The sequence below is a fragment of the Carica papaya genome, chromosome 5, assembly GCF_054855325.1.
Source record: "Carica papaya isolate Zhongbai chromosome 5, ASM5485532v1, whole genome shotgun sequence".
NCBI lineage: Eukaryota > Viridiplantae > Streptophyta > Magnoliopsida > Brassicales > Caricaceae > Carica > Carica papaya.
In genome coordinates, this window is record NC_142313.1 from 18,607,114 (window position 1) to 18,632,819 (window position 25,706).

Consider the following 25,706-nt stretch of genomic DNA (forward strand, 5'->3'; position numbering starts at 1 on the left):
TAGAAAAAAGGCCTACATAAAATTAATTAATCACATTAATAAATAATTATCTTCTTATTTAATTTTTACTTATATAATCTAGATTTAAAATGTAAAATATTTATGTTACCATAAAAATAGATTACATACATAAAATGTAGATTACATACTTTAAAATAAAAGATTAGTTAAAGTATACTAATCTAAGGCATATTGGTAAAGAGACATGCATATTTTTAGACATATATATAAATAAATCTTCTTTGTAACTAAAATTTCTATATAAATAGATTTATACTGTGTATGTGTATGTATTCATGTATGTATGTATGTATATATGTACACATTGGGTGAAGATACTTGCATACTTTGAAGTGCACAGAAATTATGTACTGCCTGCCTATATATATATATTTAAGTACATAAAAGTTAAAAAGTTAAAAAGAGGGTATGGACCCCACATTTAATTTTTAATTAATTTCTAAAGAAACCGTGGGACATACCTTTTTGAGTTGAGTCATGCCAAACATGAGTTAACTCTTTTATTGACGTTACCATTTTCTAAGACTATTTATTTATTCATATTTGGATTTATCTTAATCCGCATTTAATGAACACCTAATACAATTTGTATAAACTTATAAATTTTTTAGATTCTTAATCTTATATAATTTTAAAATGCAATCTAAATAAATTAAAATTATAGCCAACACAATTCAAACACAACAACTATATATTATTATATATAAAGATTAAGTTAGTAATGAAGTTTATGATAAAGATAAAAATTTATAAATTAATTAAAATAAATTTTAAAAATTAAGATATGTTTTCACAAATTTATTGAACTTAAAATATTATCTCAAGCTTAAAAAATATTAGATTACCATACAATGTATAAACATTATTCATTAAGTAATATATGTTAAAAAAAGTTTTTTAATTTTAAAAATAAGAAATAAATTTTATTTAAAAAATTATTAATTATATAAAAAATAATTGTAATTTTTTTAAAAATTAATTTTGTGACACAATATTTTTCTAACTGATTATAGAAAATAAAATTGAAGACTGATTAATAAAGGGAAATTGTGCATTTAATTTAATTTTATATATTCTATAAAATATAATTTTTATTAATTTTAGATTTAGATATAAAATAAAAATAAATGAAGATTTGAATTTGAAAATTTTTAATAATAATAATAATAAGAGACCAAAACGGTTGCTAACCAACTCAGAACAGTGGAGCTTGAACTGGGGGCACAGTCAGCAGAACTGTCTAGTGGTAAATACACAACGTAGGCGAGGGTAAAATGGTCAATAAACATACAACACTAGTTTCATAACTGCAATTCTTCTCTCCTCTTTAAACCACAAGCACAGAACGCCCCCTCTCTCTCTCTATTCTCTCTTCGTCAAATCCTCTTCAACCTCTCCTCAATTTCAATGGCTTCTTCTTCCTCCTCTTCTTCTTCTTCTTCTTCTTCTTTTTCTTCTTCTCTATCCACAGTTCTTCTCTTCCTTCTCTCCTTAGTCTTCGCTTTTCATTTCCGGTGAATTTCTAAATCTCCGATTGTCTTTTCAGATACTCGTTCCTCACTCTCTCTTTCTCTCTCTAGGATTCTCAGGGTTTTTCCGCCATTTGCAACTTTGGATTGATCGAAAAACAAAATTCTTTGTTTCTTCCAATGGTGTTCAATTCGAGCAAAAGAAACGAAAGACGTCGGAGACCAACTCCGCCACCACCATCACCACCTCCAACACCATCACCACCACCATCACCACCACCATCCTCATTAGTATCACGACAGCCGAGAACAAACACCAGAGCTAACAACAACGCAAGAGCAATGGCTACTTCTTCCAATGTCAAATCGCCCCTTCACAACTTCTCCTTGTCTGACCTCAAATGGGGCAGTAACCAAACCAAGCACAAGCGCCTTCGCAAGCTAGGCGACAAACTGACAATACGCGAGGCCCATTCCTCATCCGCTAATCGGACAGAGAATCCGGTGCGAGCAGCCCCCGAAATCCGGAAGCCGGAGAAGAACAAAGTGATCGATGCGGGCCCCCCTCGCAAGGTGGACCTATCGGAGAAGAAATCCTCTGTGTCGGATGGGAAATCGAAGATCCTCATACGCCTCCGAACAAACAAGCCCAAGCCCGTCGATCCTATAGTTTCTGATGCTGCTGATGATTCTGATGTTGTTGTCCTTGACGATGACCTTGATGACGACGATGATGCTGGAGATGAGCAGAGCTCAGATGGCGTCCCTGATGAGGTGGCCGAGGGCTTCGTCAAGACCTGGAACCTGAGGCCGAGGAAGCCTGCCCCCAAGGGTGTGAATGGAAATAGTGGCAGCGTACCGAAGGGTCTGACTGGAAATGGTGGCCGCGCACCCATGGGCGTTAGGGACGAGGCGCAGGACAGAAAAGCTCGGGGATCGAGCCGACCTGAATTTGTCCGGTCTAGGAGCGGTGCGGACGCAAAAATGGCAGCTGAGGCGAAGGAGAAGGAGCAGGGGTTCTCCATCTCGCTTTCCAAGGAAGAGATTGATGAGGATATATTCCTGATGACCGGGTCTAAACCCAGCAGGCGGCCCAAGAAGAGAAGCAAGGCAATGCAGAAGCAGCTCGATGTACTGGTTTTCTTTTATAATCTAAATTTACATTATTATGCATTTGTTTTAATATTAAGGCTTTGAAATCTGCTAATCTTATGTCCCTGATGATTTTGCAGAATGTGTTTCCTGGTTTATGGTTGTCCTCGATCTCTCCTGACTCCTACAAGGTTTCTGATAATTTTAGAAGGGTCTAATATTTTGGTTCTTTGATCTGCTACTTAACCATCTAGTACCTCAATAGACTAGAGGAGTAGATTAGTTTCCTTCTCGTCTTTTTTACTTTTCAATAAGCTTTATATTGTTGTTTACTTGATTTCTACTGTCCCTTTTTGTGAAAGTTTCTTCCTTGGGCGTCTAGGAGTAAAAAGAGTCTAACAGCAAATCTATTTATTTCTATTTAACTGTGCAGGGTTAGATGAAATTTTCGAGAACTTTTTATGCTGGAGTCGAGTGGAAAGTTCCTGAGTGCTGCAGGTTTTTTTTTTTCACAGTTGAAGGTATATAAAAACTTTTAAGACTGTAAAGATGAAAGGGTTGCAAATGTATCTGGTTGTATGTCTCCTGAGGAATTTAGAGCAGTAACTGGGAGTTTGTTTATGAACCTTGTTATGTCGAGTTGCAGATGTACATGTGAGTTATCAGTTGGATGACTAGCAATTGTTATAATTTTAGTCTATCTAGTTTTAAACCCTTTAAACTGAAATTTCTTTTGGGAGCTTTTTTGTTTGCTTTTGCATGTCTGTCTTTTGAAACATGCTACTTGATAAGTTTCATTCAGTAGTTGCCATTGCATGAGAGTCTTTCATCACATGCTATTGCTTGAGAATTACTCGTCATGTGCTATTGCATGGGAGTATGTTAGTTGTTCATTAAACAGGCAGAAGTTAGCGTTGACTTGTCATCAATTACTTTTTTATTATATACTATTGCAACAATAATATGTTTGTCGTTCCTTCAACAGCCTGAAATTAATATAATACGTGTTATGCGCCAGATTGTTAGATATGATATTGTGACTGATGTAGATATGGTTTGTCCTTCTAGTTTTCAGCTCTCTGTATGAGTTTCTCTTGTTTTAAACTGGTAAAGTTAAATTTCTTTTCAAGAGTTTCTTTGTTTTGTTTGCTTTTGCATGATCTTCTTTCACTATAGGCTATTGTTTGTGTCTTTCATTAGCTGCCATTGGATGAGAATCTTTCCCTAGGTGCTATATCTTGAGGATTATTTCTCACGTGCTATTGCATGGGAATATGCTAATTGTTCGTTAATCAGGCAGAAGTTAGCGGACACGTGTCGTCAATTACTCTTTTTAATATATGCTATCGCCATAGGAATACGTTAGTGTTCCTTAAACAGTCCGAAAGTAACAGACGTGTTTTCGATCCCAGATTGTCGGATGTAGTCTTGGGATTGATTTAGATATGATACCATTCTTTCTTAAAATGAATTTATTTGGTTAAAAATGGTTAGTTACTTGCAACTTGATTAATCTAAGGAATGTCTCACTCTTTGATGAGCTAAATATTTTTTTTTTTGCTTGTCTCTGCCTTTGCTTTATCAATAAATAAGCATACGTACCAACTGTCAAATTTTTCTCTTCAAATAAAAATATGTAGAACACCCTGAAATATCAGGGCAGGATGCATGTTTTGGACACACTGGAAATCATGTTATATTTTTAATTTACTTGTGAGATCAAAATGATTGACTTCTTGACGCGTTATTAGTGGTGGAAGGAATTGCGATACTTTGATGTTAAGTAGGTTTGACCTATAACCACCTTTTATGTGTTTCTTGTTCCTGACCTAACCTATCCATGAGAGCCATCACCAGCTAATGGAAAATGGTGTGTGATTGACCAAGCTAGCTATTAGGATCTAAAATATGCTGTGGAATCCAAATAGTTGGAATAACTTCTTTGTTCTTTCTATGAAAAAAGAAAAATCTTTGTTCTTTTCTTTTGAAATGTGTATTTTAAAAGCAAAATTTTTTGCTTTCATGGGTCTTTTTCAACTCAAGGAAATCTAGTGTTATCATTTTAAGTAATCCTGTCCAATCTTTCTTTTTCTTATTCAAAAAGAAGATCAAACTTTTATACTAGTTAATATACATTATGGTGAGATTTTAGAATGAATAAACAGAAATTTAGATCTGAATATGAGTTATAAAGTTCTAATAGTGACGACATATATGTATATATATATTTTTTCTGAAAAGGAAGAAAAACCTAAAAATAGTGAAGATATGCTGTATATGTTGCACGAATGCAGGTTACTATTTCATTTCTGAAAAACACTTGTAGGGCCAAAATGACAATATATTTGCTCGTAAAAATGTATGTGTCATGAAGAGATAATGTTAATAACCTTTCCAAATGTGTTTCCTATTTAAAGAATGGGGTAAGCTTCATGAGTTATTGACTATGAGCAAGATATCCGTGGTCCATTAATAAGTTTGTGCTTTCACTTCCTGGCGGAGGCAGCTCACAGTCAGAGATAATGAGTACTTTCTCAAAAATTTTAAAATGGTAGGTGTTAAGGTTGTGCAGCAAGTTTTGGAAGAGAGGTCTTGAATACCATTTATGCAGTTGCAGCTTGTCTTGAAGTGTTTGCTGGGCAATAATGGGAGAATAGATTGATGTTAAAATTTTGTTATACTTTGTTTGGAATGAAAATTCCATAAAAAGTTTGAATTTCATTTGGAAACTAATATTTCTATGTTTTGAATTATTCCAAACTATGGAATCCATTTTGAATGAATTTGTAAGTTTGGAGAAGAAGCACTTGACATGTATTTTGCACTCTTGTTTGTGGTGTTTCAAGTGTAGCCATTCAATTATATTTCACAGTATATTTTAAATTATCATGATTTATCTTAGACATCAAAATTCACTTGCAAATGAAACGAATTCTGATATTAATTAGTTCCAAACAAAGCCTTCCATCATCCAGTTTCGGTCTCAACATTCAAATAATATTTCTTTTGAGAGGCATTTCCTTAGTCATTGGAATTCATGAACACCTTAATAAAATGCAACAGAGAAAATTGTACACATGCTCATGCTTGCTTTAAGGTTTACCGAGAGAAGCAAACACTTCCAGATTTCTTGGTGTTCCTTTCAAGACAAATTTTATAAACAATAGAATTACTTTTTCCTTCCTTGCACTTACCAAAAGGAGATGAAGAAATTTTCCATATTTGGAAATACTGTGAATTTGGCAATATGAGGTATAACATCTCGAATGCAGGAGGATAGTTGCTCTTTTAGTGCATATATGGATACAGATAAAACTTTTTTGTCCTTTCTTGGGTTTCTTTTAGTTTTTTTATGCATTGAATTCTTATATTTGGCTTGACGGTTAGTCATAATTTTAGGTTTTACCTATTCAATGTTCAATGTTATTGCTAAGGTACCTTTGTTAAGTTTCATTGATTACCTGGCTAATATGCTTGTTTCTTTCTAGCCCGGCACTTCTCTAATTGAGCACATTCAACTGGAGGCACACAACATCAGTTACTTGTAAAAACTGAGAAGAGCAAGAAATGTGAAATTTGAGATGTTCTTTGGGGGATAGCATCATTGTGATGGTGGTTGATATGATATATTGACAGCTGTCCAAAGATGGTGCTCATGCTTGCGTTAAGGTTTACTGAGAGAAGCAAACACTTCCAGATTTCTTGATGTTCCTTCCAAGACAAATTTTATAAACAATAGGATTATTTTTTCCTTGCTTGCATTTACCAAAAGGAGATGAAGAAATTTGTCATATTTGGAAATATTGCGAATTTGGTAATATAAGGTATAACATCTCGAATGCACGAGGATAGTTGCTCTTTTAGTGCATATATGGATAGAGATAAAACTTTTTTGTCCTTTCTTGGGCTTCTTTTAATTTTTTTATGCATTGAATTCTTACATTTTGCTTAGTGGTTAGTCATAACTTAGCTTGTACCCATTCAATGTTCAATGTTATTGCTAAGATACCTTTATTAAGTTTCATTGATTACCTGGCTAATATGCTTATTTCTTTCTAGCCCAGCACTTCTCTAATTGAGCACATTCAGCTGGAGGTACACAACATCAGTTACTTGTAAAAACTGAGAAGAGCGAGCATATGAGAAATCTGGGCTGTTCTTTGGGGGATAACCTCGTTGCAATGGAGGTTGATATGATGATATTGACAGCTGTCCGAAGATGATGCTCATGCTTGCTTTAAGGTTCAAACTGAGAGAAGCAAACACTTCCAGATTTCTTGATGTTCCTTTCAAGACAAATTTTATAAACAATAGAATTATTTTTTCCTTGCTTGCACTTACCAAAAAGGAGATGAAGAAATTTGTCATATTTGGAAATAAGAGGTATAACATCTCAAATGCACGAGGATAGTTGCTCTTTTAGCACATATATGGATAGAGACGAAACTTTTTTGTCCTTTATTTGGGCATCTTTTAATTATTTTTATGCATTGAATTCTTACATTTTGCGTAGTGGTTTGTCATAACTTAGCTTGTACCCATTCAATGTTCAATGTTATTGCTAAGATACCTTTATTAAGTTTCATTGATTACCTGGCTAATATGCTTATTTCTTTCTAGCCCAGCACTTCTCTAATTGAGCACATTCAGCTGGAGGTACACAACATCAGTTACTTGTAAAAACTGAGAAGAGCGAGAATATGAGAAATCTGAGCTGTTCTTTGGGGGATAACCTGGTTGCAATGGAGGTTGATATGATGATATTGACAGCTGTCCGAAGATGATGCTCATGCTTGCTTTAAGGTTCAAACTGAGAGAAGCAAACACTTCCAGATTTCTTGATGTTCCTTTCAAGACAAATTTTATAAACAATAGAATTATTTTTTCCTTGCTTGCACTTACCAAAAGGAGATGAAGAAATTTGTCATATTTGGAAATGAGAGGTATAACATCTCAAATGCACGAGGATAGTTGCTCTTTTAGCGCATATATGGATAGAGATGAAACTTTTTTGTCCTTTATAGGGCATCTTTTAATTATTTTTATGCATTGAATTCTTACATTTTGCGTAGTGGTTTGTCATAACTTAGCTTGTATCCATTCAATGTTCAATGTTATTGCTACTATACCTTTATTAAGTTTCATTGATTACCTGGCTAATATGCTTATTTCTTCTAGCCCAGCACTTCTCTAATTGAGCACATTCAGCTGGAGGTACACAACATCAGTTACTTGTAAAAAGTGAGAAGAGCAAGAATATGAGAAAGCTGAGCTGTTCTATGGGGGATAACCTTGTTGCAATGGAGGTTAATATGATGATATTGACAGCTGTCGAAAGATGATGCTCATGCTTACTTTCAGGTTTACTGAGAGAAGCAAACACTTCCAGATTTCTTGATGTTCCTTTCAAGACAAATTTTATGAACAATAGGATTATTTTTTCCTTGCTTGCATTTACCAAAGGAGATGAAGAAATTTGTCATATTTGGAAATATTGCGAATTTGGTAATATGAGGTATAACACCTCGAATGCACGAGGATAGTTGCTCTTTTAGTGCATTTATAGATAGAGACAACTTTTTTGGCCTTTCTTGGGCTTTTTTAAATTTTTTTATGCATTGAATTCTTATATTTTTCTCAGTGATTAGTCATAATATTAGCTTGTACCCATTCAATGTTCAATGTTATTGCTAAAATACCTTTGTTACGTTTCATTGATTACCTGGCTAATATGCTTGTTTCTTTCTAGCTCAGCACTTCTCTAATACATTCAACTGGAGGCACACAACATCAGTTACTTGTAAAAACTGAGAAGAGCAGGGATATGTGAAATCTGAGCTGTTCTTTGGGGGATAACCTCGTTGCCATGGAGGTTGATATGATGATATTGACAGCTGTCCAAAGATGGTGCTAATCTGTGGTAAGGTAGTAACAGCTTTATTTGGAATGGTCCTTAGGATGTTAAATTGTGTATGAGGAGGATGGGTGATCTTCATCTTTCCCTCTCTTTCCCTCTCTTTCTCTCTCTCTCTCTCTCTCTATATATATATATATATGTACGTATACCAACATAGATAATGTAATCCTTTTCTGTTCCTTGATCAAAATGGTTGGTTAATTATGGTTATTTTATTTTGATTTTGATTTTGAGCCTTCAGCTCCTTTACTTTGCAGGGCACTATTTTCTTGTCCAATGGGTTGAAATAAATTGAAGTACTTGCAGTAAAAGAACCTTTGATCCTGCAGTTTTCTAAACTGTCCATTTTATGATCGAGGATACATGGTGGAAGCTATATTTTCATCCTATTTTTGTTTATTGGTAATGCTGATCTCGTTTGTTGTTCTGTGTTAGTGAAGTATCTTGTCTGAAGTAGTTCCACTTCAATTTGCTTCATAACTGGCTCGTTTTGTTGTATGCAGAGCAGTTATAATAGAAAGGATTGGGGTTTATATTGGACGGTTTGGTATGGTGAGAAATGCTTGTCGACATGGAAAACTTGATCTTTCCCAGCCTGAGTCAAGTGAGATGGTACTAATTCCTCGTGGGCGTATGCTGGTTTGATGGTAGTGAAGAGTGAGGTAAGCAAGCAAACAACCCTGGTTCTGTGCAATTTACTTCAATTGGTTTGTGGATTTGTTAGGGGAAGCAGAAGCCAAAACCTCTTACTGAATGATTGTATTCGGATGAAGGTTGAGAAAAGGACCGAAGGCAGAGAAGAGAATGATGGTTGCAGAGAACTGGCATCTGTTGTCGGTTGGATTAGTAAATGATGAATACGGTGGATGAGATATGATTGGGATGGGAGTAATTTGTGGAAGTTTTGGTTGAACAGCCAATTCATTTGTTTTGAGTTATTATGGTATATGTGTGCATATATGGTGTATGCTGCTGGGGAAAAATATGGGCAGGTCCAGGTGGGAAGAGCCTTAATTAAGAAGTTGCCTTTTGAATTTTAAGGTAGAGGATTTGGATTTGGTGAGATTTTCCTATTCTTTATCCATGGATTTCATGTGATCCTTTTTGGATATAACTATTGTTTGGTGTTTTAAGAAAGAAGATTTTTTCTTACCCTTTTAGTATGCGCTCTCAAAATCCCTTAAAAAGCTTAACTTGGGTTTTTGATAAATTAAAAATTAAAATAAAATATGACAATTTATATCCGAATGTTTTTTATTTCATTGGCGGCTCCGGAAGTTGAAGCGAGTGAGGATGACGTAAGCATCGGTATGCCACACGCGCTCGTCTCGTTAACGGCTTTTACTACTCAAATTCGAATTCCTGTTTTTGAATACTTGTATTATGTAATGTATATATATGTATGTAAAAAAGGTAAAGGAGCGTTTCAGTTCATCGTCTTCTCCAAGAAACCGTGTTTGATCAATTCAGAGCAAAATCCTACCTCGTCAATCAACCCCTTTTATTTCACATCTCAACCACTCCACCTTACTTGCAACAGATAGAAGAAAGAAGCGACAATGGCGTCAACTGCTTCTTTCAAATCCGACACTCCCCATTCTTTTTCATTACCACGCTTTCGGTGGACCTCAACAAACCACCACAGCAACTCCACAGTTTCCCAATCTACGTCCGATAATGCCGAACTCTCTGTAAATGTCAGGATCGCTGATTCTCTCTCCACGCCTGCTTCCCCCCCATCTTCTTCTTCTTCTTCTCCATCGCATTTTTCGATCCCTAAATCACTTGACAAGTCCGCGTCATCGAGTGATCGAGGCAAGATTCGATTAAAGATTCGCTATGGGAGGAGCAACCCTGAGGATGTCGCAGCTACTCAAGCCTCTGTATCGCTTGTTCCTGATCAAGCTGAACAATCGAAGCCAAGAATCTGGAATTTAAGGACAAGAAAAGCGTCCACAAAGAAGCTGAACGACGATGGAAGTGCACCGGAAGTCCCTATACCGTCGCTGCAGGGGATGAAAACTCGTTGGGCTCGATCGCTCCTTCGAGTTGCATCCACTCCGTCAAAAATTGTTTCACAAACTTCCAGATTGGCAGAGAAGAAGAAGAAGATAATTTTGTCGATTCCACTTTCTAAGGACGATATTGCAGAGGATGTGTTTGCATTGACGGGGAAGAAGCCATGTACAAGGCCCAAGAAGAGGGCCAAGAATGAGCAGAGACAACTGGATGTAATTTGACTTTACTCTTTCGGTTGATTTTTGTTCTTGTGCCTTGGTTTTTAACTTGCAACGATTCGATCCATTTGCTAACTGACGCATGTGGTTCTTTCCAGAGTGTATTTCCAGGTCTGTGGTTGCATTCCATAACACCAGATTCATACAGAGTTCGTGAAGGATCTTCCAGGGACATAGAAAGCTGATTCATGGGGGTTCCCAAAAAGGTAACTGAATCTTTAGGGTTTTGTGCTAGTTGGATTTAGTATTTCTAAATAATTTCTCACAGTAGGCTCTATAAGATTATTATGCACGTACTTGAATGATAAATGTTGGATTTTGGTTTCTACGTCTTTAAGCAACCGGTATCTGCTGTTTTTATTGTTTTCTTTCTTGTTAAATCTTGTGATGAATGTGGCTGATTAAGAATTTGGTTTTGCAGGTTTTGACATTGATTAGAAACTCTTTCAAGTTATTGGGGGGTACAAGTTTGCTGTAAAGATGAATTTGATAATGTCCCGTCCTTGGATGTAAAATTTCCTTTTTTATTTTTTGTGATAATTTCTCACAGAGCATGTATGCAGTATAAATGTTTATTATTGTGTTAAGCCTTTCTTTTGTATATGCAAATGCTTTAGTCAGGTCAGGGTAAAGTGGAGATTAGTACTAATTCACTTGAATACAATGATCAAATTCTATTGTCAAGCTCTGGATTTTGTTTCTGCAAACGCTTTAAGCAAACTGAAGGAGGCTAAGAATTTGATCATGCCAGTGTTGCAGGGTTAAATAGATTTGACTTTTAATGCTCTGATATTGACTGGAAGAAGTCTGATGCTATCCGGGCAGATGAGTTTCTCCAACACTTAATCTATTGCGATGATATAACTACATTGACAATTTGGTAATAATAGATCAAGGTGATGTGAGAATGATTTTCAGTTTCAGTTATACATAGGAATGATCGGCCTGATGCATAGAGACTTCAACCGAGAATGTGTTTGGATGATTTTCAGAATAATTTATTAATGTATAATAGAGTACGGTGATAATAAAGTTATACTATATTTAAAAAAAATTTATGTATTAATATACGTTAATTTGAATTGATATAGTAATATAATTTTATATTTTATTTCTATCTTATTTTATGTAATAATAATAAATAAAATATATAAATTGTAACAGCCAAATAAAAATAAATATTTTATTTATTTATTTTTATTTTTATTATTTATTTATTTGGATTTTTATTTAATTCAATTTAATTTAATTCAATAAAAATAAAAATAATAATAATGATAAAATTGGGTAAAAATATTAATTAGATTTAATTGAAATTGATTTTGAAAAAAAGGGGTGAAAATTTGGATTCTGGGGGTATTTTTGAAAATAAAATCGAAAACCGGGGGTCAAAACGTAATTTAGAAAAGTTGTGCCACGTTAGCACCACGTCAGCGGCCCGGTCAACAGCCCCGACCAACCAGGACGCGCCGCGTGGCAAGGACACGCTGACCAGGGGATGGGCCACATGAGCGATCCGCGTGCACGCGATCGGACGGTCCAGATCCGTTCCCGCGCTCACGGACGACCCAGATCAAACGTGCGCATGAACGGCCCAGATTTACGTGCACGGATGGCCCAGATTCACGCGCACGGACGGCCCAGATTCAATCAGGCACGGACAGCCTAGATTGCATCGCGATGAACGGCCCATATTTAATCCCAATTAAATCGCGATCGAACGGTCCAGATTCAATCTTGATGGACGGTTAAGACTAAAAGGCAAAGGGTATAAATACCCCCACCCACACCTGACCAAAGAAACCCTAGCCGCCAATGCTCGCCAGAGAAGAAGAACCAGACGCCGGAGGAGCCGGCCGCGGCCACCCGCCGCCGCATCGGGGAAGTTTTCGACCGCCGATCGAGGTAATTTTTCTCCCCCTTGCTCGTTTTTCGACGCTGAGTCCGCCTATGGCCAAACCAGAGCCAAACCACAGGCCAAACGGCCGGAAAACTCAAGCGAAACCCAGCGGCGCCGCCGCGCCCCTCCTCGGTTTTTGCCTCCGATGAGGCCCTTCCCGACCTCCGTTTGATACAAATTTTATACCACTGTGATCACCGTTATTTTCTCTACAGGTTGATCGGAGCCAAACATCAAAACGCGACTCATGCCGGAGGAGCCGCCGCACCCGAGAGCACCGCCGCCGGTAAGTTTCGGTTTTTCGTGATTTTTCGGTCCACCGAGGGCCCTAGGGTTGTTCTATCGCAGGGACCGATGCAAGCGTGGCCGAATTCGGTCGAAAACGGCCAACCCGAGGCGAATCGCCGCCGCAAGCCGGAGCACGGCGGACCCGCCGTGCCGAAATTGCGATATTGGCCGAAAGGGGCCCTAGGTCTAATTTGGAATTTTTTGGGACATATGCAGGTACCAGTAGTGCGTTTCAGTTTCCCGGAAAAAATTCAGGAAAAATTAGGAACAGTCTGTAGGCACACTGTAGAGCCGTATTCAGACCCCGAAACAAGTAAGGACCCCTCACCCTATTTCCTATCACGGTATTAAAGCTAAATAAATAATTAAACTGTACTGTGTGACTCTATAGATGTATAATTGATTAAGGTTGCCAATGGAGGCCGAGTCTGATACTGGGTTGTTTTGTTATTGTTTGATTTAATTTCCAGTATTAAATGCAACATGATGTCTGATATAATTATATTATGGTCCCGTATGCATGAATCATGGTTTCCTTATTATGGTCGGTATTATGCTTAACCCGATATTGTGTTGTCTTGTTTGGTGTCCATTACTGGTTTACATGTTGTGTGTGTTTGGATGATTGAAACCAAGAAAAATGTCAAAAAGGTTATGTGAATTGATAAGTGGATAATGTGGACAGTCTGACTTGATATCTTGGGAGACGGTGGATGGATCGGGTTCGTAGGGAACCCTACCGGGAACATGGTCTCTCATATCGGACGGGGTATGGAGACCTTATGTGTTTTGGAGCTCATACCGGACGGGGTATGGGGACGGCCCGTTTCACCCTCATACCTGACGAGGTATTGAGGTTCATGGTTTTGGCGCCCATACCGGACGGGGTATGGGGACGGCCCTGGAATCAGGTTATAAATGTTAAGGGTTCACGGGTAGCGGGACCCCTATGGATCCCCATGGATACTAGTAGGCTGATAAACGAGGAAAATATGTTGTGTAATGATTGAAATGCAAAGGCGTGGTAAGTATTATGTTATACAGTTCATATGATTTCATGATGATGATAATGTTATTGCTTTCGTATGTCGTTCTATGGATCTCACCGAGGTAAGTGGACAGTAAATGATTTTATTATTGATAAAAGAATTTGTTATAAATTATGGTCCATTGGTCTTTTTGTGTTTTCTACCCACATTTATTTCCGTGGCGGTGAGATAGCGTGATGTCTTTACTGGGCTGGTGTAGCTCATTCCTTACTTAACTATTTCAGATCAGGAAGACGTTGTTCCCGAGCCCGTTCCGCAGGAAGACGGCGAAGGGGACGCTTAAAGACTCCGTAGTTATATTTATAGTTCTTATTTTCGAGCATATCTTTTAGTTAGTTTGTTCTTTTATATTTTAAGCATATTTTTAGTTTTAGTGTAAGGGATGTTAATCAAAATTTTTATTACGCTTCCACATTTGGCATTTTTAATACACATATTTCATTCTAAATTTCCGGGGCCGTTATATAAATATATATATAATTAAATAAATAAATTTTGCTGTATACGTATATATGTGTAAAAGAATGACAGATTTTGAGAACCATACAATTAACTATCAAAAAATTATACTATTTTATATGTTTGAAAATATAAATAATTAAAATAAAATTATAAAATTATCATTTTATACACGTTAATAAACAATTAGGGGAGTATTTTTTTGTTTGTTTGCAGAGGCATACCTTGTTCTCTAATAATGGTTTGATTAGGGGAGTAAGTTGTTTGATGCAAATAGGAAAACAAAGAAAACTATGAAAATGGTTTGATCTGATTTTTTAATCTTCCAAATTTTGGTTTGAATTAAAAATTAAATCAGTATTTCCAAAATTTTTAAAACCCAGCAAAATAAAACAAAAATCCAAATTAATATAAATATATTGTATGTAAAAACACCTTTTCTACGTGTATCAACTTGCTTCTTTCATTTGTTTGCCGAGTTGTACGTACAACTTGTTTGTTTTACAGTACTATTAATATATATGTATTTTTTTTTACAAAAAAAATAAAAAATTTTGATACAAGAAACGTCCCAAGATCACTGTAATAACTTTTTACTGCTAAAAATATGCAATTTATTTCTCATGCTAACATTTAAATAATTAAAAAGATGAACTTTCTAGACAAAAAGAATTTTGAACAACCAAATATTTCTCAATTTTTACAAACATTATTTTGAAGAGTTAAAACACATATTTAAATAATAAGAGACCGAGATTATTACTTAAAATTACAAACACTAATTTATTTTCAAAACACATGAGAAAAAAATATATTCAATGTGTCACCATCAAATTTTGACCGATCATTTTCTTCTCTTAAAAATTATTAATTGACTTGGAGTGAATTTTTTTTTACAATTAAATATTGTATTAGTTTTAGAATCATCTTCTGTTTATTATGTTAAGTTTTTCGTGTTAATTATAATAATTATATATTTTTTTTTTATGCAAGCGAACCTGTTGGTAAGCTTTGTATATTAATTTTTGAAATTTAATTTTGTTATTATATAATCTTTTCTAGTTGTAGATAGAATTTAAAATTTAAATTATGATTGTCATATTATTAGTATCATTGTTCTATTATTATTATGATATCTGAAAAAAGAAAAAAAAAAAAAGAGAGAAAAATGACGGGAAAAGTAAAAAAAAAAATAAAAAGAAAAAACAGAAAGAGAAACAAAAAAAAAAAAAGGAAAACAAAAGGGCCAGGCCTGTTTCCTTATTTATCATCTATTTTCCTAAAGCCCAGAAAAGAGCCAGCCCAAGTTTCATAGCCCAGCTCAGATGCTTTAGGGCTTCTTGATGGAGCTCGATTGGGGAAGGCCGCAAGGGCAAGCGTGTCGGATGATCTAGGTTCAGCTAAATGTCTTGAGCCGTTCCAAGATGTTGGTTTGATCCAAGGAAAAAGGAAAACGAAAGAACTCACAGAAGCAGAGACTGTTGATGATTGGTCGAAAATGAAGGAGCAGAAGAAAGAAGCAGCAGCCGGAGACGAGGAGAGAGAGAGAGAGAGGCTGTCATGTTTCTTCAATTTTTCTTGAAAATAGAGGGAGCCTGGAGAAAGGAGAAAACAGCGTAGCGCAAAGTAGGGAAGAGCTGGCCGCGGTCCTGTCACCGCCATTTTAAAGCTCGGAAAGTTGAAGAGCTGTGGAGCTTCGGCTATAAAGGGAGGCCGAGGGGGGCAGGAACAAAAAAGGGAGGGAAGTTGAGAAACAGAGAGAAAGCCGAGAGGAGATAGGAAGCGAGGGAGAGGGAGAAGGAAGGACTGAAAAGGGAGAGACTCAAGGATAGAGAGATAAAACAGAGAGGCTCGAGCAAGCAAAAGCTTAGTATCCTCTTCCGTGTTTCTGGGAAGAAACGAGGGAGGAACGGAGGGAAGAAACTGGGAGAGCTCGACTGAGAACAAATCAAAGAAGAGAGGAATAAGGAGAAAGCAACAGAGAAAGCTGAGCCATTCTGGGAATTCCAGTCTCGGTTCCTGTAGGTATATTAAAACCCTAAATTCCCGTTGACTGTTGTTGTATCTGGTTTAATGTAAACATGTTGTAATGAAACTGTATGTTCGTGAGAGAAAGGCTGTGCCCTTATGATGTGAAATCCAATGAAAACACGAAACTACTTCTAGTGGAAGTCAATGAATATGCTTCTTTTTATGTCTCATTATTATAAATTTTTATGTTAATAGCGAAGCATGGTTATGAAATAAGGTCTTATATTGAGTGAAATAAATCGGTTGAATGCACTTTTGGATGGGAAATATAATGGAGACCCCTGGTTTGGTGTTTAAATCGAGAATGGGTGAATTTTTGCCCAACTTTGTTTTGTTGAGCTTTACAGTAGGCTTAAGAGAGTCCTAATTTATCAATCTGGCCTAGGACTCTTCATCTTTGTTCAAAATCTGACAAAGTGCTCAAGAAGGCTATGGTGGGATTTCCTAACCAATATGTATCTGTTGGACTTCCTCTTAAATGGATTATTCTCTTTAAATTGTTTAATTTTGGGAATTACCCTTCATTATGTAATCCATTCGAGACTATTTAATCCTTGTGTGTGCGTACGTGTGTATGTGTTTTATTTTTTTCTTAAATTTTGAATTCAGTGGAGTCACCCTCTTTTGGTCCTTTTTGTTTATGTTTAGCATTTCAAATATGTTTTGAGGATCCAAGCCTATTTTAATCTTCCGTTTTTCTGTTGTAGAGACAGTCCCACCTTGGTTAGTTCAAATTTACTTTGAAATTTTAAAATTAGGCTTTAGTTTCTTTTGAAACTTGCTCCTCGAATGTTTTAAAATTTAGCTGCTTGGGATAGGTATAGTCCTAATAGTTTCCCTTTCACAATGCCATTTTTGTGAATTACCTTACCACTGCTTAGTTTTCATGTATGATGTTATTTTTTCTTTTGGTTTTTCTAATTATTTTAGTTTATATCAGGTTCCCATTTGTATCCTGTTTCAAGTCTTCCAGATTTTAAAATCTTTAGTTGTGTATCTCACCCCTTTTTGTTATTGCTATTGTTTGGCGCACATGAAATAATGAATGGATCAGTTACCGGTTTGCTGCTTAGCATGATGGATCCCAATTCTGGAGCTCAATATGATTTTATTAATCTGGCTGCGCTTTTGTTAAGTCAATAGCAGCATGTCAAGACCATATTATCCTTGACATTCCTGTCCCGGTGCTGTGCTCTTAATGTCTATAATCCAGAGTTCAGTATAATCTGTTGAAGCTCTAGGAACATGTATGTTTTGCAACTGATCTTGTTTGAACTTTTTGTTCTGTTTGTCCCTCATTGGCTTGCTGTTTTCAATCTAGGAATTAATATTTTTATGCGAACTGTTATGCAAAGAACTCCCTTTGGATCATGCATTATTTGTTGATAAGATTACCCCACTGCACAGCCTATTTACCATTAATGCAACCATTTTTTTCTTTTCTTTTTGGGTAATCTGGTCTGGGCTTGCTGTGTGTACAGTTTTCTCTGAGTTCATCTTTTCTTAATAATTTAAATGTTGATTGATTTTGTTGTGTTGTAAATGTGTCTTGATTTTTTTTATTATTGGAATTTTGGGAATCTGCACCATTCCACTGTTTTGGCCCTCAACAGAAAACTCTTTTTAACCAAAACAATGTTTACGTACTACAAAATGCGCCTGCCTACTGCTTAAACTAAACAGTTCCCTGTAATGCTCAATTGGTGATCAAATAAATAAATAAATTATAGACTGCTTTTGTTAAGTGATTTGGTAACCATGGAATTGTTTCTGAAAGCAGCATTTGGCTGGTTACTACGTGTTTGCTAAACCATGATGAACAGGCTTTTTTGCATGAGTATTTTCTTTGCTTTAGCTGCTGTCCAGTGTTTATTTTCTTGCTTTAGTTGCTGTCCAGACTTACCTTTTCTTTTTATCTTATGTTAAACCTGCATGATGTACTCACACCAGAATTTAAAAAATGCATGAAAGTTAGAATCTAGCTAGCTAGCCTATACCGCTAGATGGATGCTTAACCCCTTCCCACCTTATAAAAAATTTTGACCCAGAATTTTTGGACAAACACCGGTGCGTATTTTTGGTGCCTAATTCCACCCGCAATTAGATTAGTGGCCGCTCCTTCCCTTTTTGCTTTGAAACGAATTAGATTTTTTCAGAGTCCTTTTCGTAACCGCGTTGCCCGGGTTGTGTTAGCTTTGTGATATCTTGTGGATTCAAAAGCAAGCTGGTGTAGGTGGAATATTGTTTCTTTGCTGAGGCAGGAAGTAATTTGTGAAGCATGGAATCTTTTATCATGTATTATTGGGATCCCTGATATGATAAATTGCACATTTTCTTATTGGTTGATGATACCAGAAAGTATGGACATTTTTGAAGGAAAAGTTCCCCCGATTTCTTGTCATTTTCAGTGTTCTGTTAACAAGTGATTGGAGTTTTAACTCATTTGGTTAGATAGACATGCAAAATCGTTGTAGATACTGAACTTATAGAAATGCCAGCTGAACACAATTAAGGAGCATTTATTTGCATTTGTAACATTTGAGCTTAGAGTTCAGCTTGTTCATGCTCTCCATTGAAGCATGACATAATTAGGGATGAGAATTTTGGAAATGTCATTGATACCCTAACTCGATTGTAAATCTTTTGTATATGGGTGGTACCCCTTTGGTATTATGTTAATATATATAGGTCACATCTTTTATTTTTATTTTTTTAAAAGTTCATACTCTCCGTTGGATGAAAATTGATGGGAGGAATAAATCTAATGAAAATCTCTTTTTGATGTATAGTACTTCCATTAGAGAAAGACATTCTTTTCACTTTTTATGTAGTTCTTAAGGTTCAGATTTATTTTGCTTTTGTGATCTTTCCCCTTTATATTTTTTTTTGACATTGTCATAAACAATTAATTTCATGTGGTTGTTGGTTTATAACACTATTTGCTGATGCATGCAAATGCCTATAAGTTATCAATAAGTTGCACTGAGATTCCTGACAAGATTACGTATTTCATTTCAATCGGATATGTGTGGATTTTGCTTAAAAACTAGATAGAAATGCAGCAACATATTATGTGCACTAAATGTATTACTAAATATTACAGATGGCTAGATGGGATGAGATTTTGTCTCTTCCTGTTCAAAATCCTCCAACTTCAGAATTTTCTTCTGTTGATATCGTTTGGTCCAAGATAGAAGGTTGGCGTGACAATATAGATAGATTGGCTCTGATCCCTTTTGATAGAGTGGCTGATTTTGTGAAGGGTGAGTCCTCAAATAAAGATTGTCCAACAAGATTTCATGTTGAAGCAAGACGACGGCGAGTTCTTGAGACGTCTTACAAGCCAAAGGTCGATGGCATCCTTGAGTATATTCTGTAAGTCACACATATCCTTTTCTTCATTCCTACCAAGTGGCTCTTCATAATTTAAGTGGCACTCATTAAATCTGTAGGTATTGGTGCTCCTTTGGCCCCGATGATCATAGGAAGGGTGGTATTGTACGGCCCAGCAGGAATACATATATCCCAAAGAAGAAAAATGCTGGCCGACCAAATACTAAGAGGGGTTGCACCTGTCACTTTATTGTAAAGCGCTTAATTGCTGAACCATCAGTAGCATTGATAATATATAATCAGGACAAACATGTTGATAAGAAAGGATTGCCATGCCATGGGCCACAGGACAAGAAGGCCGCTGGAACACGTGCCATGTTTGCACCATATATCTCAGAGGATCTCCGTCTTCGAGTGTTGTCTTTATTATATGTTGGGGTCTCTGTGGAGACGATAATGCAGCGGCACAATGAATCAGTAGAGAGACAGGGTGGCCCATGTAATCGTGATGACCTTTTGACCCACAGATATGTCCGAAGACAAGAGAGGAGCATCAGACGTTCTACATATGAACTTGATGAGGATGATGCCGTCAGCATCAGCATGTGGGTTGAGAGCCATCAAAATCAAGTTTTCTTCTTTGAAGATTTCTCTGAATCAGATCCTTTCACCTTGGGCATCCAAACAGAATGGCAGTTGCAACAAATGATTCAATTTGGCAATCGCAGCCTTATGGCTTCTGATTCAAGGTTTGGAACAAACAAATTGAAGGTTTGTCTATTTTACATTATTTGAACAACTAAGGGTTCTCATTGTCAGTTTCAGAAGGGCCCTTCAAGGCCATTAGAAGCTAACTTTGCTCTCCCCTTGAATTATTTTCAGTATCCTGTTCACAGTCTGATCGTGTTTAACTCAGATAACAAAGCCATTCCTGTAGCTTGGATAATAGCACCAAGTTTTGCCACTGTAGATGCTCATAAATGGATGAGAGCCCTCTACAATAGAGTTCGTACTAAAGATCCTTCTTGGAAATTGGCTGGTTTTATAGTGGATGATCCTTCAGCTGATGTTCTAACAATCAGGTTGGTCTTGTAGTTTTTAAATTGAACAGAATTGAGGATTATACGCTTAGAGAACTTGGCAAATTCTGATGCCAAACTACTAGAATAATGTTTTCTGAATACAGGGAAAACGAGCTCATGTTGCTTTAACATTCATGCTTTCTACAGCTGGAATTTGTTCCCAATATCCAGTAAATTCAGGCCTAGATGCTAATTATTTTGGTTGTCTAATTGCTTGGTGCAAGTATTCTTATGCTTATATCATAATGTAGATTCTGAAATTACAGACTTTCTAGAACTGATACATCAAAGGTTAGATGTCTTGATCAATCACATTAAACTATTGCTAGCCATGGCCCAATGGAAGTCATCCTGAATGCTGTCTGCATTTTGGAGTGAATCATATGTCTGCATTGTGGATGGCTCGGACTATCTAAAACTTATTTGCACTGTGTGCAGGGATGTTTTTCAGTGCTCTGTCTTGGTTAGCTTTTGGCGTGTTCGGCATGCATGGCATAAGAACTTAGTGAAGAGGTGTTGTGAAACTGAGATGCGGATTGAGATGGCTAGACGGCTAGGGCAGGCAGTAGATGACATCTGTAGAGGACATGGGACAACTATTGTATTTGAGGATTTCATGGAAGATTTTGTGGATGGCTCAGATTTCATGGACTATTTCAAGGCCGTCTGGTATCCAAGAATAGGTTGGTGATAATTTCTCTTAGCAACCTGTTTGTTTCTGATATTTAGGAAGAGGTCCTACTTTCTTGTCATTCTTCTCACTTCTACCATTTAGGTGGTGAGGTACCTTATCTACAGCCATCATGATTTTCTTATTTATTGTTTTCAAAATTAATCCAAGACATGCATTTTTAGTTGATGTATGAGTTGGTAGGTTGGCAGAGAAAGGATGATCTGTTCTGATTAAGTTCAGGATCCTAATTTGAAACAGATCAGTTGGAGCAACTTGGATGTTTAATATTATTCTATATATGTATCATAAATCCTAAAATTTTCTATATCAAGTTCTTTTCATTTCTTTTAGAAACGAGTGAACTTGGATTAATTTTTTGGTGATCTCAGGGGCTTGGACCACTGCATTACAGACTTCTCCTCTGGCTGGCTTGGAAACATGTGCAGCAATGGAGTTTTACCACAATCAATTGAAGCGCCGATTATTGAATGAGAAAGACCCTGGTGTTTATCATCGTGCTGATTGGTTGGTAGATAAGTTGGGCACAAAAGTACATTCCTACTTCTGGCTTGATGAGTACTCAGGGAAGGATGATTTTTCCAGGTACTGGAAAGATGAGTGGGTGAGTGGTTTAACATCTTGGTGGAAAGCATTGAAGATTCCAGATTTTAATGTTAAACTTGTTGGTAAATGTGCAAAAGTTACGGATCAGCTTGATCATGATAGAACTTATGTTGTCTGGAACCCTGGTTCACAGTTCGGCATTTGTGACTGCAATTGGGCAGAAAAGGGCAATCTATGTGAGCATGTTTTCAAGGTTATTAGATTCTTTCATGAGAAAGGATATATTCAGCCATCTGCCAGCTTTTTTCAATATAAGAAAGCTTTGATTGAGACATTGCACCACCCACCCTATGATTCCTTGATTCGTGATCATGCTGTTTCTTTAGCTGTCTGCGTAGAAGAGGAGTTAAGTGCTCTATTTAATTTGAAAACTGGTGAGTTTGCTGAGAATAATATTCAGAAACAAAGTGCGGATACCATTGAGCAACTAATTGCTAGTGTAGATTCTGCTGAGCATACTACGCAGAAGCAAAGTGGGGATACCACTCAGCAACTAACTGTCAGTGTCAGTTCTGCTGAAGTTGACAGAGATGCTGCTCCTGAGAATCGGTCTACTGATGATGTATTGTCTCATAATGTGAATGGTTCTGCTGGTGGGCATGATGCTCCTGGGTTTATTTCACGTAATTTGGGTGGGGAACTGGGTGATCTTATAGCCAGTGAAAAAGGCTCCCTTGATAGCAAAAATATGGAAGAAATTTCTGCTGCTGAAATGGATGCTGGTCCACCGACAACTCTTACTTCCCTGTCCAGGCTAGTTTCTGTTCATGAAGTTGTATGTAGTGGTGTAACCTCTCGAAGAAAGCAAGTTTTGCCTGATGAGGCCATCAATATTGATGGGAATTTAACTTTTTCAGATGATACTTGCATCAAGCAGAAGGAAATTGAAGATGTGTCGAACAAAGATCATGATCAACATTTGATGGACATGGAATCATCGTCAATTGAAGCTCATCCAATGGAGTCTTTGAAGCTGTGTACAGTGATTGAGCAGAATTGTGTTTCAAGAAATGATACTGATACTGAACTGTCAGATGTCAATGCAATTGATGGTGGTGCTCAATCAGAGAAGACCTCTTCATCTATGCATATGCCAGTTGATTCAGGTGCTGAGAAAGAAAAGAAAGTGATGGAATAAAGAAGTGGGCGTGGAAAGAACCCTCAACATACTGGTGGTGCTCTTCCATTTATTAGGCATTGTGACAGCATGACTGCTGCACTTTCAGAAGCATTGCCAAATGGCTCATCCATGCCAAGCTGCAGTGACAATCAACCGTCTATTGAAGTTGCAGGTGAAGAAGCTCGGTCCTATGGGAAGCCATTTTCCGGTGAGCCTGTTGTAATCAGTTGTGAGCTGGAAAGAGAAGTTGAAAATGAGAGTGGAATTTGACAATGGTCTAAGTAGTGCTACTGTCGATAGAGTATTTTCAGAAGAGACTGCTGATGTCTCTATATCTAGAATGTCTGACGACCATCAAAATAGTACGATTGAAGGAATGGTTACCGGTGCATTCACTGACACTTTCTTGGCAAGAACAGGATCGGACAAGCACCATACTGATGATTGTGCTGCAGCTAGTGATGGCTAACTTATATCTGCTGCTGTATTTATATCCTTCTTTCATGTATAAATCAAACAAACATACATGTCTATTCACATGGTTAGTTGTAGCAAATTCATTATACACCATTAGAGGAAACCTTAGTATCGGTGATTAATGTTTTTAGCTTGAATAGATAGAATGTGATGGTTTCAATTGTTTTGGGTCATTGGTGAGTAATAAGTGGTAAAGAAAACATTTTTATATATGTTGCATTTGGAAACTACATATGGTCGTCTGGGTGTGTTGTTACAAAGAATCAGGTCTCTAGAAAACTTGAGAACAATGAATTTATATATACATATATAGGTATGCATGTATGTAGTTTTTTTAAAATTGTGGTTAATCGATTTTCTAGTGGATGTTACATGTCGTTATCGATTTCAGACGCGATCTCACTAGGTTTTAAATGATTAAGAGGAAACCATTTCCACCAAAAAACTGTTAAAAAGATCAAAAATTAAAAATATAAAATTAATTTATAAAATTTGATATTTATTATAATAATATTAATTTATCGTTATAATTAAGTCACAAATATTTTCTAATTGTTTTAGATGTTTATTTTATTTCTTATTTTTAATGAAAAAATTGAAATAATAAAATCATATTTTAATGTTTTAAAAAATAGTTCGAAAAAATAATTTTAATTAATTAGATTAATATAATAATAATAATAGATATAAATTTAAGTAATTAGTTAAAATTATTTTTTGAATTGTATTTTTAAATATTCAAAATATTTAACAATTTTAGTTTTTTTATACTAAAAATAAAAGAAAACTGAGCGTTTAAAATAAATAGAAAATATCGTGATTCAAATTGTAACAAAAAATACATTAGCACCTAAATTGTAACAACTATTAAACTTCGAAAATTAATATAGTAATTTGTTCAGAAATTAGTAATATTATGTGATGCAGAATCCGAGGTTTAAAGATTACATATAGAACCCCGCATATATTTATTATAGATAACTTAGAACCTTAAACAAATCATTCCTATCAAACCCACAACTAACCTGTAATTGAGAACTTGTGTGACTAGGGTGAAAGAAACAAGAATGAATAAATATCACAAGATAACTTGATAAATTAATTCAACTCTTGATGCAACAAAAAAAATAAGAATTCTCACTTGTCAAACTTCTATGAAAGGCAATAAAATTCATTCAATAATCAAAGTCTGTCATATTACATTGAAAATAAGATATTTATAGCCCAAAATACTTAAATTCTGCCAAAAAATCATAATTAGATATGTAGAAAAACGTGAACGAAATTTAATTATCTAGAAAATAATCTAAAAAAATATAGTATTAAATGACATAAGAAAATATGGTATTAAATGACACACTAAAACATGAATAGAATTTAATGATCTAAGAAATGACCAAAATAACCTTAAACATTCATTCTAAATTCTGTTTACACACTTGGACGAAATTATTGATTTTTTTTGGCTCATATGATTCTTCAAATAGTCCACACCTACTAAGTTCTTATTGTATCCATATTTGTACAAAGGCTTGAAATGTATATTTTAGCTTTTTGGTTTGAAATTTTGTGATTGGACCAATTGACATTGTAATATCTTCTTCATACTCCTCTTTAATATCTTTTGAACTCATGTCCGTATCATTCTCTTATTCGTAAAAAAGATTTGTCCTTGAATCTACATCTATATCAAAATGAGAAAGATAAAAAACGTTAAAAATGGCAGATTCAGAATACTCATTAAGGCGATCAAACCGATAAGCATTGTCATTGATTTTCTCCAACACTTGAAATGGTCTATCGCTTCTCAAATCTAACTTTGACTTTTTTTGTTTTGGAAATCTTTCCTTACGCATATGTTGTAACACCCAAATTTTTATTATTATTATTTTTAAATTATTTTAATTTATATTAGAATTTTAATTTAATTTATA

At 35.9% G+C, this 25,706-nt stretch overlaps 2 protein-coding genes across 15 annotated transcripts; both read left to right on the plus strand.

Annotated features, from left to right (window-relative positions):
• The first annotated feature begins 1,341 nt into the window (after window positions 1-1,341).
• Window positions 1,342-9,659, plus strand: LOC110810778 (uncharacterized). Of its 13 annotated transcripts, XM_088219569.1 has the most exons (11): window positions 1,342-2,621; window positions 2,723-2,773; window positions 3,016-3,103; window positions 6,071-6,406; window positions 6,647-6,965; window positions 7,208-7,525; window positions 7,766-8,097; window positions 8,337-8,507; window positions 8,757-8,901; window positions 9,003-9,161; window positions 9,273-9,659. In XM_088219569.1, exons 1-3 carry the CDS (start codon window positions 1,671-1,673, stop codon window positions 3,019-3,021), a joined length of 1,008 nt encoding a protein of 335 aa, XP_088075695.1. In that variant the 5' UTR covers window positions 1,342-1,670; the 3' UTR covers window positions 3,022-3,103; window positions 6,071-6,406; window positions 6,647-6,965; window positions 7,208-7,525; window positions 7,766-8,097; window positions 8,337-8,507; window positions 8,757-8,901; window positions 9,003-9,161; window positions 9,273-9,659. The 13 variants fall into 13 exon arrangements, with proteins under 13 accessions (XP_088075695.1, XP_088075694.1, XP_088075685.1 ...); XM_088219568.1 differs by having other exon boundaries at window positions 1,342-2,773; XM_088219559.1 differs by having other exon boundaries at window positions 2,723-3,103; window positions 6,642-6,965.
• Window positions 9,660-15,843: 6,184 nt separating this feature from the next.
• On the plus strand, window positions 15,844-23,982 carry LOC110810780 (uncharacterized). Of its 2 annotated transcripts, none has more exons than XM_088219872.1 (6): window positions 15,844-16,457; window positions 19,567-19,838; window positions 19,916-20,567; window positions 20,679-20,878; window positions 21,317-21,561; window positions 21,941-23,982. In XM_088219872.1, the coding sequence occupies exons 2-6, from the start codon at window positions 19,567-19,569 to the stop codon at window positions 23,311-23,313; spliced, it is 2,742 nt and encodes a 913-aa protein (XP_088075998.1). In that variant the 5' UTR covers window positions 15,844-16,457; the 3' UTR covers window positions 23,314-23,982. The 2 variants fall into 2 exon arrangements, with proteins under 2 accessions (XP_088075998.1, XP_088076000.1); XM_088219874.1 differs by having other exon boundaries at window positions 15,844-16,453.
• Window positions 23,983-25,706: the final 1,724 nt, after the last annotated feature.